The following is a 13814-nucleotide window of genomic DNA, read 5'->3' as shown; positions in this document are numbered from 1 at the left end:
GTCCAAATAATGTGTTCTGTTCCTGGCCTCTTACGTAACTCATTATCGGGCCCTTCGGTTGTTTTTGTTTTCGTGGATCTCAATTCGGCATCTTGTCAATTTCTGCATGAATTGCTCATCACGTTGAAATGGAACAACTTGGAGCTCTAAATCCTTGGTCTATGACCAGCGCTGTGGAGAGCGACGAACGCTGCCTTGAAGGTGCAAGTAACTGCGAGGGCATTGCCCGCTACCTTGCGGCGCATCTGAGTGAGCGGTAAGCCTATTCGATCACTGCTCAAATCGAAGTTCTGACAAGGTTCAGCTCTTATGTTCTTGGAGGGAAAAAAGCCGAAGAATTTTTCCAAGGACTGGGTCGAGTTTGGGCTTCTTTGGCTACATCGTTTGATCCCAGTGCCAAGGATACCAGCCGATACGCGTCCGAGGATTCGAGGATACAGTTAGCATTGGGTTTGGCAAAGATGGAAAGGAACTTGGTTGCGGGGCTCCTTCCATTCCAAATCGAGGCATTGTTAGTATTTTAATAATGAAAGCAGGGGCAACTGTTGAATAAGAAGTGTAGCAAACATGAACCAGAGATCAGGAGGTTCATCTTTAACATTACGACCTTTGTCCGCATTGAGGACTGTAGATGTAGGTCCTCTCAAAAAATCGATTTCCTAGGTCACACGCTGACTTCAATGTATCTAAGTCTTCACTATCCACTCTATAGCTACGCAATTGCTTTCCAACGTCCTTGCACCTGTGGACTCGAGTAAAGCTGCGACGAGACACGCGGATGCCGCATTGAGAATATATGTGTCTGGCAACAGAGAAGACGACGTTATAATGTAAGAACTTTTTTGATTAACGGTCTGGCTGACATCCCACACAGACGATTATTAGATTCTCGAGATCCAAAGACCAATCATGCCACGCTCCATTTATTAAACAATCTCACCCGCAATAGCTTACCTAGGCTGTGAGTCTGGATCAGCCTTACACCGATCCGTCAGCTAACCATGATGCTTGTAGCGAGCTGCTTTTGACACCAACAGGTATGAGATGGCTTGCGCAACTGCTCGGCAGGATGGATGAATGGCTGGATAAAGAACATAATTGCTTTGACCTGGCGTAAGACCAATCTTTGCATCTCGTAGCCGTTTGGAAAGCCTTTGACACTTCACAGAACATCAATATTCACATCAATCATCTCCTTTTCACTCCATCCACGCCTTTTCCAACTACTATCCGAACCTCCAGAACCTATAACACCCTCCCAAACGGTATTCCTCAAAATTCTCGATTCAACTCTCTCCTCTCTCCCTACGTCTTCCCCCACTCCGCCTGTTGAAAACTATCCCAACAGCTTCCTCCACCCACTATTCAACAGCCTCATACAATCATCTCTCCCTTCTCTGGCCCAGAAGTCGGACGATCCAAGGTTACCAAAATACCTCGAAGGTTTGGTACTTGTTTCTGAAGCTTTGGGGACTATAGGGTTGAGGGTGCAAGAGAGGATTGATAAAGCTGCTGCACCGGCTGCAGACCGGGAAGATGTGGAGCTGCAGATGCAAGGCGGTGAGGAACAGCTGATAAAGGCAACTAAAGAACCTCTGTCGGGCATAGTGCGTCCTCTGATAGGTACGACAGCTGATACTGGACCATGGGCGAAATGCTGACGCAAAGTCAAGATATGCTGAGGGCTCTCAACGACTTTTTCCCTCGCACCAACCCGCGCAACCCATCCCCCCCCACGGCCACTACGACCATCCAGCCAGAACTTAAACCATTCTCCAACTTGAAACGTGACCTTGTTCGGCTACTGGGTGTGCTCACGTTCAATGACACTCGAGTTGGGGACCAAGTCCGGGAATATGAGGGCGTGCAGCTGGTTTTGAGCCTGACTGAGATTGATGAGGGTAACCCCTGTGAGTGCGGAAAAAAATGCTCATTGTAGACTATTCTGCTGATCAATGTGCAGTTTTGAGAGAACATGCTCTCTTTTGTATTAGGAATCTTATGCTCAACAACCCCGCTAATCAAGCTATAATCAAAGAAATGGACCCAGTCGGCGTTCTATCGGAGACGGGAGAACTTTTACCTGTCCCGGACAAGATGAAGAAGAAGAGCATCGAGTCGACCATCACAGAAGAAAAATAGATCATATAACGTCGAAACATGCATGGAGATATGTATGTACATAATGAATACACCCATCGCAATGCGTTAGTCATGAAACAAGAATGGCGGTCATAAAAACAGTCGTAAAAAATGATAGTCTACGCTTTCTAAGCGAAATGACTAATAGATTACAAATAAAGAACACTTCAATGTCCTGTGCCTTCCTCCAACTCGCTCAGGAAGTTCAGCCAAGCCTTCTTGGTGATTATGCCCTGAAACACACCCCGAGAGTTCACGACGATGACCTGCCTGACTCCGAGTTTGACAAACAACTGCTGCACCAGTTCAAGAGGAGAGTGTATCTGTACAGTTATCGGCGCCTGGTATGCCTATCAGCTTTGTGTTTTAGGAGAGAAATTTATAAGATAGACTCACTTGATCGATGTATCGACTGAGGTCGCATGGATTCCACACGTTATCGACAAACGAGTCGGCAAAGCTGAAGATTGACATTGCACTACTGCGTACCCTCGCTTGTGAAGCATCGTCGGGAATGAGATTGATCGCAGCATCAGGCTCATCCGCTAGCTCAGCTATAGTCACTATGTCAGCCTCTAGCTATCTCCGCATCCAACGAAGCCTACTTACAAAGAGCATGTTCCAATTCATTGATACCCAAGAACCCAACCACCCTAAGGCAGCTCCTTTCTCTCCCGCTACCGATCCCCCCTTCCAATCCAACACCAGCACTGGTACCTGGCCCTCCAGCACTAGTCATTTCCTTCACCAAGACAGGGAATCCAGTATCCTCCATACCCAAACGCACGAGTTCAAGCAGTTTACCGGTGAGCGATCTCACTGTGTGAGGTTTATCTGCGCGCAGATGAGGAACAGAGCGATCGGCTACAGAATATGCGCGGCGAGAGCCCCAGAGGTATTCATGTTTCGAGTCAAGGTAAGGCAACTGGTTTAAGCTTCGTTCCTCGTCAGCCTGCTTTCCATGTGATATGTGGTTAGAACTCACTCAATGACCAAGTCGTAAATACCCTTCTTCTCCAACCCGTCTGCCACGGTCTTTGCAATCAAAATACTTAACATCACTGGCACAACATAATTGAGCGTTGACGTGAGTTCAAACATGATAACAGCCAGTGACACCGTCGTGCGTGTAACGCCTGCCAAAGTAGCTGCTGCTCCGACCTGCAACGCTCAGTGTCAGCATATTATTTTGTTCCGTGCATTTGCAAGACCTACCATGGCATAAACACCGGGTACAATACAATCAGTGTCTTTGCAGACGTTGAAGATTGACAATTCAGGATAGGTGAATTCGATGTACTCCATCATATGGCCAACGATTCTGCCAAAGCAAGCACCAACAGCGAGAGAGGGGATAAAAATGCCAGCTTTATTACAAAACCGTCAGCGTAAAGCTATCTTTGCAGATTTCAAGAGGCACGAACCTGGAACCTTGATGCCAAAGGTGATGATCGTCAAACAGCCCTTAATGATCAGGGCCATGAAAACTTCCCAGATCACGGTGGCGAGCTCATGAGGGTGGTTGACGCAGAGGCTGCTTGAAGAAGATGAATTGCATTCCTCAAACAACTTTGAAGACAGTCAGTCCGGTTTGTCCTTGATTTAGGACTAGAAGGACTCACGCTGGCCACAAATTCAGTGCCGCCCATTCTGGTGTATGGATTTGAGAAAGACACTATTGTTGTCAACAACACGACCTGCGTGCTCCATGTTAGACTTGCCATCTCAAGAGAATGATTAGCCTGATACACACAAGTACAACTTCAAAGATGGGATGTCTCCTCAGCCAAGTCCCATTCCGCACATGTCTGCTCCAGATAATGTTCAGTCGAGCAAAGACCGCACCATACAAACCCTACGCCGAAGCATCAGTATGTCTGACGAAAAGGATGAATGAGTTTGAGACTTACGCCAAAGACACCAAGGACTACAAAGATGATATATTCCCAATAGTGGTACTCTTTGGTGTACGTCACGGCAAACTGGGTATCGAGTCGGCGTCTAGTTCTGATGATGACGAGTTTGAGGGACTTACCAGTACCAGGCTTCCGTTGCCAAACGGATTCAATGCTTTGAGCGTGATTGCAGCAATTGCAGCGCACCAGAAACTGCCGTCCAGTCAGTCATCCGTCGATCGCATTCTGTTCGGCATTCTGCTTACCTTCTCCACATGACCTTGGGCGGAAAGTAATAGGAGACTTCTTCCAGAGAGAACAAGACACCACCGACGGGTGCACCGAACGCCACCGCTACACCAGCCGCACAAGCAGCCGAAAGGACTTCCCTTCGCTTGGCTGCCGTTTTCATTAGCCTCTGCTGTGTACTTGACCATACCAAAAGCGAAAAGAGCTCACCTTCATTACATTCAAATTTGAGAAACATTCTAGATACGATATTGCCAACACAGCTACTCATATGGACTAATGGTCCTTCCTTCCCCAATGACAGACCAGACCCGACGGACAACGCCAATCCCGCACTCTTAGTGAGCAGAGTCCATCCGCCAAGATATCCATGGATGACGAACCCGCTCAAAATCGTCTTGATTTCGGGGATACCAGAGCCAGCAGCGTAGAACATGACTTTACGAAAGGTTTCGGGAGGCGATTCGATCAAAGGTGTAGGAGGTTCATTAGCGACCGAATCGAGGAGGGGCTGACATTCGTTATGAGGGCCGTACGGGAGAGAGGCGGTACGTTTGGTAGGGGAGGAAGCGGTGGACTGTTTGGCTGTTGGAATTTTAGACGGTGGAGTGAGGAATGTAGAGTCTTTCGAGGTGGTATGGTGAGCGGATGAAGAGAGATAAACTGTCATACAGCTGGCAGTCACCGCTAGCAAGAGTGCGACAGTAGCATAGGCCATGAATTCGGGTCCTCCATACACCCAGCCGCCAAATGGCCCATCTTTTTCTTTAGGGTTGAAGAACTGACCCCACTCAATCCAGTCTGAACATTCGTCCTCACCTCCATCACTTCCTGGTGACTGGTGCCTCGGTGCACAACAAAACCGTCTGGCGGTGCCCCAGGATGTCGAACAGAACCCTTCTTTCAGATCAAAGAATGCCATCTCCGCACGGATGATGAGGAAAGCGATAAGGGCGGTTATGATACCGGTGAGAGTAACCACAAGCCATCCTTGGAAGCGATCCCATGTATTTGCGATCTTGCCGCGGAGAGAACGTGAAGCGGCATTCCTCAGTCTCCTCACTCGTGACGATTCCTTGATCTGTTTTGCGTAAGCCGCATGTAAAGTTAACATAAGCAAGATATACTTACTGCGTCATGGATCCAATCAATAGTTGCAAAGGAGCTGTACCATACTCTTGTGCCATTCGCCCGTTCGCCTTCATTATCCTCCAACAACTCATCCTCATCCCCTCTTCTCCCAACTGCTTCATCGTCATAGTTATCCGGTCTTCCGAGACCCAATCCAACATTACTAGCTTTCTTCTTCAACCTTTTCAGAACCGACCCTTCGGGTGACGGGAAAGGCGAGTGCATACTAGTACCCATCGCTGATGTGGGTGCAAGGTCTCTAGAGGGCTGATTCTGGTGAATGGCGCCGTATGATCCTGATGGATAGCCGGCAATGCTTGATGAATAGTGCTGCAGTCCTCCTGATCCACCAGATGCATAAATCCCTTTATCTCTAAACCTTGGTGTAGCCGCGCTGGCGGGTTGACTGACCGAGTAGTATGCCTCGTGGGTTGGTAAACCCAGATTACCCACAGGGGGTGCCGCTGTTTGAGGTGGTACATGTAATCCCCGAGACGTCGAGATACGCCGAGGACTTGACAAAGCGGCGTCATTGATCGTGGTACTAGTAGACCCAGTCCCTGATCTCGAAGGAGTGGGGCCGAGCCCAAGTCCAATATTTGGGTGAGTCGCGCTGTAACCTGCTCCCGGCGTGCTGAACACCCTGCCTGAACCTCTTCGCCTGGACTGATGGTCGATGATGCTCGATACGCTGCCACTAGTGCTTGACGTTGTCCCCGAAGACGTCTGTGCGTGGCCGCCATGGCCTCTTGAAGCCTGGACTCGTGGGGAAGGTGCACCGATATCTAGGCCAATGACATTGGAGGTTGCGACGGGGTTCAGCCGTGGTGTTCTAGCGATGCTGCTTGTCGATACGGCCTGAGCTGCTGACGGATCGTCGGAATCTGTGCTGGCCATGTGGGAGATCGACACTGTTGGTGACGTTGAGGTAGAGTTTGCTGGAGACGAGATGGAGTTGGCGTTGTTATTCGGGCCGCTTGCAAAGGTCGAGGGATTCGGAAAGTAAGTTATAGGCGAAGGCGGCTGAGACTCGGGCATGAACGTATCGACGGATTGTCTTCTGGACTGCGCTACACTTCCGGCGCCAGATGCTGGTGGCTGGGTCCGGGGTTGTTGCTGTTGCGGGTGGCGCAACGACGCGGTGGAAGCTGGACGCACAGGACGTACGGTACTTGCACTGGTCGAGGTGCTGGAGGACGGGGCGATGGACATCGGAGCGGCGGAAAGAGGCACCCTTTGTTCTGGCATCGTATAGTGGAAAGGGAGAAGCTGTTTTGTTCCGGCGGATGAATAGAATAGGACGCGGCAACCAGCGGATGACGCGCACAGACAATGGGCCGAGACCACACCAATTTGCTGGAACCAACCTAGACAGCTCGGCGGCCGGCGGACGCGACGACGAGAAGAGATGCATGCACATATAAAACTGAGGATGGTATTCGCTCAACTCTCCGCTGCTCTCACTTCCACAACCATCTCCTTGTCCGGCTCTGCATCCAGCTCTGGGCCGGAGTCAATGGCTCTCTCTCCGCATCAAGGACATCCGGCCTTCATCACTCTCCTTTCCACGCCTTCCCGTGGCTCATCTGCCGACAAGACGGTAGAGGAATGGCTAGTGAGCAAGTTTGCACCTCCCAACTCTTCCTCTCAGCGGGATCAGGTTCATGATGGGGATGGTGAGACGACACCAGATGGGGAGAAGGAGCGGGGGTATATGTGCGGTGGAGTGTAATCTTTTATTCCATGTCCCTTTGCTTTTTTTTCCTGTAATCTCAACTTTGAGTTCTTGCTACTACTGTACAGGCCGAATGAAGGAAGCTCGACGCGCGGGCAAAAGTGGGAAAACGCTCGATATGATATCCTTTGGGACGCCTCTCCCTTTTTCTTTTTAGTGACACCACCACCATCCTTTCATGATAAACCGCCCAAGTTTTCGGCCCAGGTTACATACCCATCTCGAGGTCAAGCACATCTCATCCTCTACTATATAACGATCAAGTCGTAGTGTGAACGTGCAAATACCTTGCGACACTTTATTCTTTTTCATTTACACACATTGCACGACATACACATTCATACGACAAGATTGGCTTTGAATTTGTGGAATAAGGGAAGGAGGACCTTTCCCACCGTCTCTCAATAATAACCTACAAGACCCAAACCGCACTCAATGAGCGAAAGACCTACCTGAAAGTCGTCTAGACTGTTGTAACAGATCTCTCCTTACAAAGAAGAAGGATATACCTCTCAATAACGGTTGAAAACTGCGATCAAGCAGCCTCTCCGGCCAAAACTTACCTTGCTTGGAATTGTACCCGCAAGTTACTCGTGGGTAGGCCTTGCACGACACCTAGAAGTATAACGCGGGACCGGTAGGTATATAGAGATCTGATCTTGACCCCCCTTCACAATATTGTTTCCAATCCCGATCGTCCGAGGAAACCAATGTCGTCTTCCAAACGTCGCCCTCAAAATCCCTCCGACGCCGAAAGAGGCTCCCCCACCACCTCCTCCCCCTCTTACCTCTCCTCCTCTTCGAGAGCTCCAGGAAGGAAATCGGATTACTTCAACTACCACCCTCCCTTCTCCATTCTTCTCCTCGAATTCATCGTATGGCTTCTCTTGTTCTTTGTTTGTTTTCTAAGTCCGAATGGGGGTTTGGCTGCTGTTGTAAAGAGTGATGATGAATACGTTGGGGTCTTGAGTGAGTTTAACCTTTTTTGTCTTGTTTGGTGTGATCCTTATTTGTATGTCTGTTTTCGGTGGGGTGAGAGATGCGGCAGGGTGGTGGATGGGCGTTGGAGAAAAAAGTGGTTTGCCCGGTGCTGACGATGCCTCGCCCGTGTAGGGAGCTGCACAAAAACCAGCTGTGATGGTTGGATGCAATCCTCCTCCTATACAAGCTCCGACACCAATTCCAGACGATCGTTCAACTCGAAGAGAGACCTCACCTCCACCATCGACTTGTCAAACTTCTTCCTAACCACCGGGCTAGCGGCCCTTTCCTCCTTCTGGCTTATGACGTATACGTTCCTCTTTACATTTTACCGTTTCTGTTCTTCCACTCCATCGAACGGGGCCAGGGACGGAGATGATGGGGAACAAGAGGACGAGGATATGGATGAGAAAGGAAGGAGACTGACGAGATGGAGACGGATGAAAAGAAGCCTAAAAAGGTTTGCGTTCAGGGTGAGTAGGATATACGTTTTCATGTTGGGATGGATCGTGTTTGGGGTAGCGTGTGCGGCAAGTTGGCAGGTCAAGATGACTAGTTCAGATGGAGGCAGTGTCGGGACGGGTGTGCTTTGTAAGTACCCGTTTTTGTTTTGTTTTTTTGTGCTGTTTTGCTTAACGAAAGACCAGTATTACACGCCTCATGGATCCTCCTCTTCCTCTGTTCATTCGTTGAGATATCGCGCGGAAACCTTCGTAAGAGGGTAGATACCGGATGGGGAAGCTGTACTTGTATCCCCTTCTTTGGAATATGTAAAAGGAGAGGATTTAGGAAGTGGGGGAAGAGTGGGGATGGCGGGGGTGAAGATAAGGATGTGGAGAAACAGGGGAAGAGAGGCCGGAGTAGACGGAGGAGGGACGAGGAAAACAGCAGAAGCCAGAGTCAGACAGCGAACAGAAAAAGATAGATGGGGAACGTGAGGGTTTTGGTGGGATAGACGATCGTATAGGTGATCCTGTTGGAATGTACAAGCTATATTTTAACTGTCTAATTAATTGAGGCTCCCATACCTCGAAGTAAGTTAAAATGTTTTCAAACGCATTCCATCCAATGTATCCAGCTACTTACCTACATTTACCATCTTATAGCCTTCTCAGAGATCTTTCCACATGTACCAGGATATTTTGTAATATAGATCAGGTGCCGAACGTTGGGACGGTGGAAGGTCGGAAAAGTCCTTTTTTTCCAGCCAAGGGTTCATTTTTTTATCTGTCTTTGTAGATATACACATTTTTTATCTTGACCGATGTAGGATGGTCTATGCATCTACATACCTTTCCCCAAGTATTAACCTTTCAGAGATTCAGCTTCATCCGGCAGAAATCTTGGATCTCATTATTTTCTGCAGGGGGGGGAACGGTCGCGAAGCCGGCTATTATCCACTCGAGTTTTCGGGCTCCTGCTTGACCGCTGCAGTCAAACGAACGTTTCTTCGCATCTCTCCATCTTATCCAGGACTGGCTTCCCACTGTACATATCCGCCATGTCCATGCTTCCGCCCAAATCCCCTTCCGTCAAACGCTTCACTCAAAATGCCGAGAAACGGTCCACTTCGCCCTCTCCATCGTCCCTACTCATGAACCTCAACACACCCTCGCTGGCGGCTCCGAAGCAGCCCAAGGTCGTTCTTGGCGTTTGTGCAATGGACGTCAAAGCGAGGAGCAAGGCTATGAGAGAGATCCTTACGAGGCTGGTTGATATTGAGAAGGGAGGTTTGGAGGTCAAAATCTTTGGAGACGTTGTTATCCTTGAAGAAGGTATGTCGTTCGCTGCTCTAACACCATAAGAGACTACAGGTAGCTCATAGCATTTTCATAGACATATCCCACTGGCCCCCTGTAGATGTACTCATCTCCTTCTTTTCCACCGACTTTCCCCTCCCCAAAGCTATCTCTTACACCCAACTCCCTAACCGCCCGCCTCCCATCTCTATAAACTCTCTTTCCATGCAATCGCTGTTATGGGACCGCCGACTCGTCCTCGCCATTCTAGACCATATCGGCGTACCCACCCCTAGCCGGGCTGAGATATCAAGGGATGGGGGGCCTCGTATCCCTAGGTCTTTAAGGAGACAGGTGCGAAGGGAGTTGGGTTTGGTGCTGCCCGGTCCCAAGGCGAAAGATGAGGATGAATGGGGAGAGGCGATTATCCCGGAGAAATGGAGAGGGAAACAGAGAAAGGACCCAGTGCCCAAGGCGACGGAGGTGATCTTGCGCGAGGATGGTGATGCCATCCTCATCGGTGATAAAGTTATCGAGAAGCCTTTTGTCGAAAAGCCCGTTGATGGAGAGAACCACAATGTGTTCATCTATTACAAGGGTGGCGGAGGAAGGAGATTGTTTCGAAAGGTAAGTCTTAGGGTGCCTTGTCCTTTTATTTAACGAATATACTCTAATCTGAGCTGTAGGTTGGTAACAAGTCGAGCGAATACGACCCAAACCTTTACCATCCTCGAACCATTGGGTCTTTCATCTACGAGGAGTTTATCAATGTTGACAACGGTAAATATTTCTAGAGGGATTGCACCATCTTGGATTGACTGACTTTCCATGTAGCTGAAGACATCAAGGTCTACACTGTCGGATCCAAGTTCTCCCACGCCGAGACTCGTAAATCTCCCGTTGTCGATGGTCTCGTCCGTCGTAATGCGGACGGTAAGGAGACCCGTTTTATCACTCCTCTTTCAGAAGCCGAAAATCAATACGCCAGGGATGTCGTCGAGGCATTTGGGCAACGCGTGTGTGGTTTTGACCTTTTGAGATGCGAAGGCGGGTCAAGAAGTATGGTCATTGACGTGAATGGGTGGAGTTTCGTCAAGGGTAACCAAGTAAGTCAATCGTCAACTATCAACAACCCACGGACTAAGCTAACTTTGCTCAAAGGCATACTATGGTAAGCGAAAGTGTATCACAATTGAGTCGTTGTAACTAACAATCGGCCAGATAAGGCTGCCGAGATTCTCTCTGGAGTTTGTCAAATTGCTCGAGAGCGCAAAGTCCAAGGTATCCAGGCCGGTTTGGCCTCTACTGCGACTATCGATGATCCATCAGGTGGATCAACCACAAGTACTCTCCGCGCAACGGTCACTGTTCTTCGTCACGCCGATCGTACACCTAAGATGAAGTTGAAGGTGAGTCGGGCGTGTCGACGGTTGGTAGCATTACTAATAGCTACTCACCAGTTTTCTTTCCCGGCACATGAAGCCTGGTCTCGACCTTTCCTTCGACTCCTTCGTGGTCACCGAGAAGAGATTATCCTTCGTGACACTCGTCAGCTTCAATACATCCTCGCCGCAGCTGAAGAGTCGTCCCAGACTCCTGGTATCACCGAGGAACAACTTATCAAACTTTCACAGATTAAGGAAGCGCTTGGGAAGAAGATGAGTTTTCCAGGAACTAAGGCACAGCTCAAGCCCAGCTTCGCGAAGAAGAAGGGAGATAAGAATGAGAAGAAGGATAAGAAAAAGAAGGATGAGGACAAGGAAGATGAAGGTGACATTACCGAGACTGAAGGCAGGAAAAAGGTCAATGACTGGCTCAGGAAGGGAGAATCAGCTCAAGCAGCTACCGCGGATTCGACTCTTCTTACTGAACCACCTATGTCTGCGACAGACAGCATTGATGCCATGCCCCGGTCTGGTACGCCCTGCAATCCCGAGCCTGAAACCGATCAGAATGAAATGGCCCAAGGCAAACATGCGGGGTGTGTTAGTGACCCGGATATCCCTGAAGGTCTTGAGAAGATGCAATTGGTTGTCAAGTGGGGTGGTGAAAGCACGCATTCATCGAGGTATCAGAGTAGAGATTTAGGAGATGCCTTCAAAAAGGATATTATGATCATGAGTAGGTTTCTTTGCTTGTGGATGGTAGGGAAATTCGAGCTAACAGTCAGCAAGACAAGGACGTACTGAACAATGTCAAGATTTATACTTCATCCGAACGACGAGTCATCGTAGGTTTCAATCCAGAATTATTGTCTGGTAATATGAAAATTAATCTTTTTTTCTTTATTTATCAGAATACTGCTCAAATCTTCGCCCACGCCCTCCTCGGCGTCGAAGGCGGTTCTTCCTCGTCTGCATCCTCTATAGCTAACGCGCGCAACCCGCCCGAGCAAGGTCCTCAAATCAGTCACCTTATCCAAAGGCGAGATCTTTTGGATGATAATAATGCTGCCAAGGATCTTTGCACGGATGCGAAGAAGAAACTGAAGATGTTGCTGAGGACTGGTGAGACGGAAAGGAGACCTGATCTTGCTTGGCCGAAATCGTTCAAGAAGGAGCCTGTAGAGGTTGTCTCTGTATGTTGACTTATGTCGTCTAACACAGAAATGAACCCGAAAACTGACACTGTGTACAGGACGTTATTGAGCAACTCACCGAACTTCGCGGAATCATGCGACGCAATTATGAGAACGGCAACGTCGAAAAGATTCCTCAACAGAGATGGTGCAGCGGCGACAGTCCTTGGTTGTTCAAAGAACGGTGGGAAAAGATTTTCGATGACTGGGTTGGTGTGAAGCAGGAGAAATTTGATCCGTCAAGGGTGTCTGAGCTGTACGACAGTGTAGGTTTGGATGTGCAAAGGCGGCCGTCTATCAAAAGTTACTGATGATTTTGAGTTTGCAGATCAAGTACGACAGTTTGCATAATCGAACGTTCTTGTTCGCTGTCTTTGACCCCGAGGGTAAAGGACAAGCCAGTAAAGCGGGCGCACCAAACCAGGACCGACGTTCGTCCAAAAATCTTTTATTGTTCATGGTCATACCACAAAACTGATTTATTTTATTTTGAAAAGGCCTCCACGATCTGTTTGGCCGCGCCAAGGCGCTTTTCGACCTCGTCGCTCCTCAGGAATACGGTTTCGACGCCGAGGCCAAGGAAGAGATCGGTGTACTCACCAGCTTACCCCTCTTGCGTAAAGTATGGGAAGATCTTGACGAAGCAAAGACGACCGGCAAATCCCTGGCCTGTTTCTACTTTACCAAAGAATCCCACATTACCACCTTTGTCCACCTCTTGCTTGCTTCCGGTTTGCCATTTACTAATGTGAGGATCCCCGAGTTGGATTATTGCTCGCATTGTACGATCGAACTGTGGGAAAAGTCGACGGGGAGTGGACAAAAGGACTTTTCGATCAGGTTGTCGATCAGTGAGGGAGCGCATAGTCCGGCGGTGTTGGATAGCAATGTCGATGCTGTATGTTCCCCTCCTCCTCCAATCTGTCTGGGTTCGGCGGATTCAGTGGTAGTTCATTTTTGCTAATGGCATGTACAGAGACACAGTTTGACAGTCCAGCCGAGGAAGAAGCTTAGCTCTCATATCGATTACGAGCGCGCCCGTCAATGCTTCTCCAAGCACTTTAACAAGGGCTTGTCATTCTCCACCACTCCACTCGAGGTAAGTCTCCACCCTTGTCGGTTTCTCAGCGTGGACGGGGTTGCTGACCCTTTTTTATTGTCTTTTTTTAATTAGGGTGATGAGGTTTACCTCAAGAAATCTATCGAAGACGAATCAGTCCTTCCACTGTCGTCTTTGCACCACAAGGCGGGGGACGAGACGCCTAAGATGATCAGCTCTGCGAGTAGTGACAGGAGTCATCCTGGCGCCAGTGATGGGGGATGGTAATAGCCGCATAGTTTGTGAAATTTTGTCGTTTTGATCT

At 49.0% G+C, this 13814-nt stretch overlaps 4 protein-coding genes across 4 annotated transcripts; 3 read left to right on the top strand and 1 right to left on the bottom strand.

Moving 5' to 3' along the window:
- Positions 1 to 128: 128 nt before the first annotated feature.
- CNBE3790 (hypothetical protein) lies at positions 129 to 2142 on the top strand (the record flags this gene model as incomplete). Its single annotated transcript, XM_770012.1, has 9 exons — positions 129 to 256; positions 305 to 511; positions 563 to 633; positions 692 to 830; positions 875 to 961; positions 1015 to 1113; positions 1169 to 1623; positions 1674 to 1910; positions 1964 to 2142. 9 exons carry the CDS (start codon positions 129 to 131, stop codon positions 2140 to 2142), a joined length of 1602 nt encoding a protein of 533 aa, XP_775105.1.
- Positions 2143 to 2309: 167 nt separating this feature from the next.
- CNBE3780 (hypothetical protein) lies at positions 2310 to 5654 on the bottom strand (the record flags this gene model as incomplete). Its single annotated transcript, XM_770011.1, has 13 exons — positions 2310 to 2483; positions 2539 to 2696; positions 2752 to 3077; positions 3128 to 3303; positions 3358 to 3509; positions 3567 to 3711; positions 3765 to 3839; positions 3896 to 3997; positions 4053 to 4124; positions 4178 to 4250; positions 4304 to 4436; positions 4497 to 5367; positions 5418 to 5654. 13 exons carry the CDS (start codon positions 5652 to 5654, stop codon positions 2310 to 2312), a joined length of 2694 nt encoding a protein of 897 aa, XP_775104.1.
- A 2208-nt stretch (positions 5655 to 7862) lies between these two features.
- Positions 7863 to 9058, top strand: CNBE3770 (hypothetical protein; the record flags this gene model as incomplete). The annotated part of the gene is made up of 3 exons (XM_770010.1): positions 7863 to 8121; positions 8266 to 8724; positions 8781 to 9058. 3 exons carry the CDS (start codon positions 7863 to 7865, stop codon positions 9056 to 9058), a joined length of 996 nt encoding a protein of 331 aa, XP_775103.1.
- Positions 9059 to 9634: 576 nt separating this feature from the next.
- CNBE3760 (hypothetical protein) lies at positions 9635 to 13777 on the top strand (the record flags this gene model as incomplete). Its single annotated transcript, XM_770009.1, has 13 exons — positions 9635 to 9908; positions 9970 to 10499; positions 10559 to 10652; positions 10707 to 10978; positions 11034 to 11043; positions 11094 to 11281; positions 11333 to 11993; positions 12047 to 12450; positions 12510 to 12716; positions 12779 to 12881; positions 12948 to 13348; positions 13427 to 13549; positions 13625 to 13777. 13 exons carry the CDS (start codon positions 9635 to 9637, stop codon positions 13775 to 13777), a joined length of 3420 nt encoding a protein of 1139 aa, XP_775102.1.
- Between the last annotated feature and the right edge of the window lie 37 nt (positions 13778 to 13814).

This window comes from Cryptococcus neoformans, chromosome 5 (genome assembly GCF_000149385.1).
Source record: "Cryptococcus neoformans var. neoformans B-3501A chromosome 5, whole genome shotgun sequence".
NCBI classification, from domain to species: domain Eukaryota; kingdom Fungi; phylum Basidiomycota; class Tremellomycetes; order Tremellales; family Cryptococcaceae; genus Cryptococcus; species Cryptococcus deneoformans.
The sequence above is the reverse complement of the archived record's forward strand: the minus strand, read 5'-3'. Positions and strand labels throughout refer to the sequence as shown.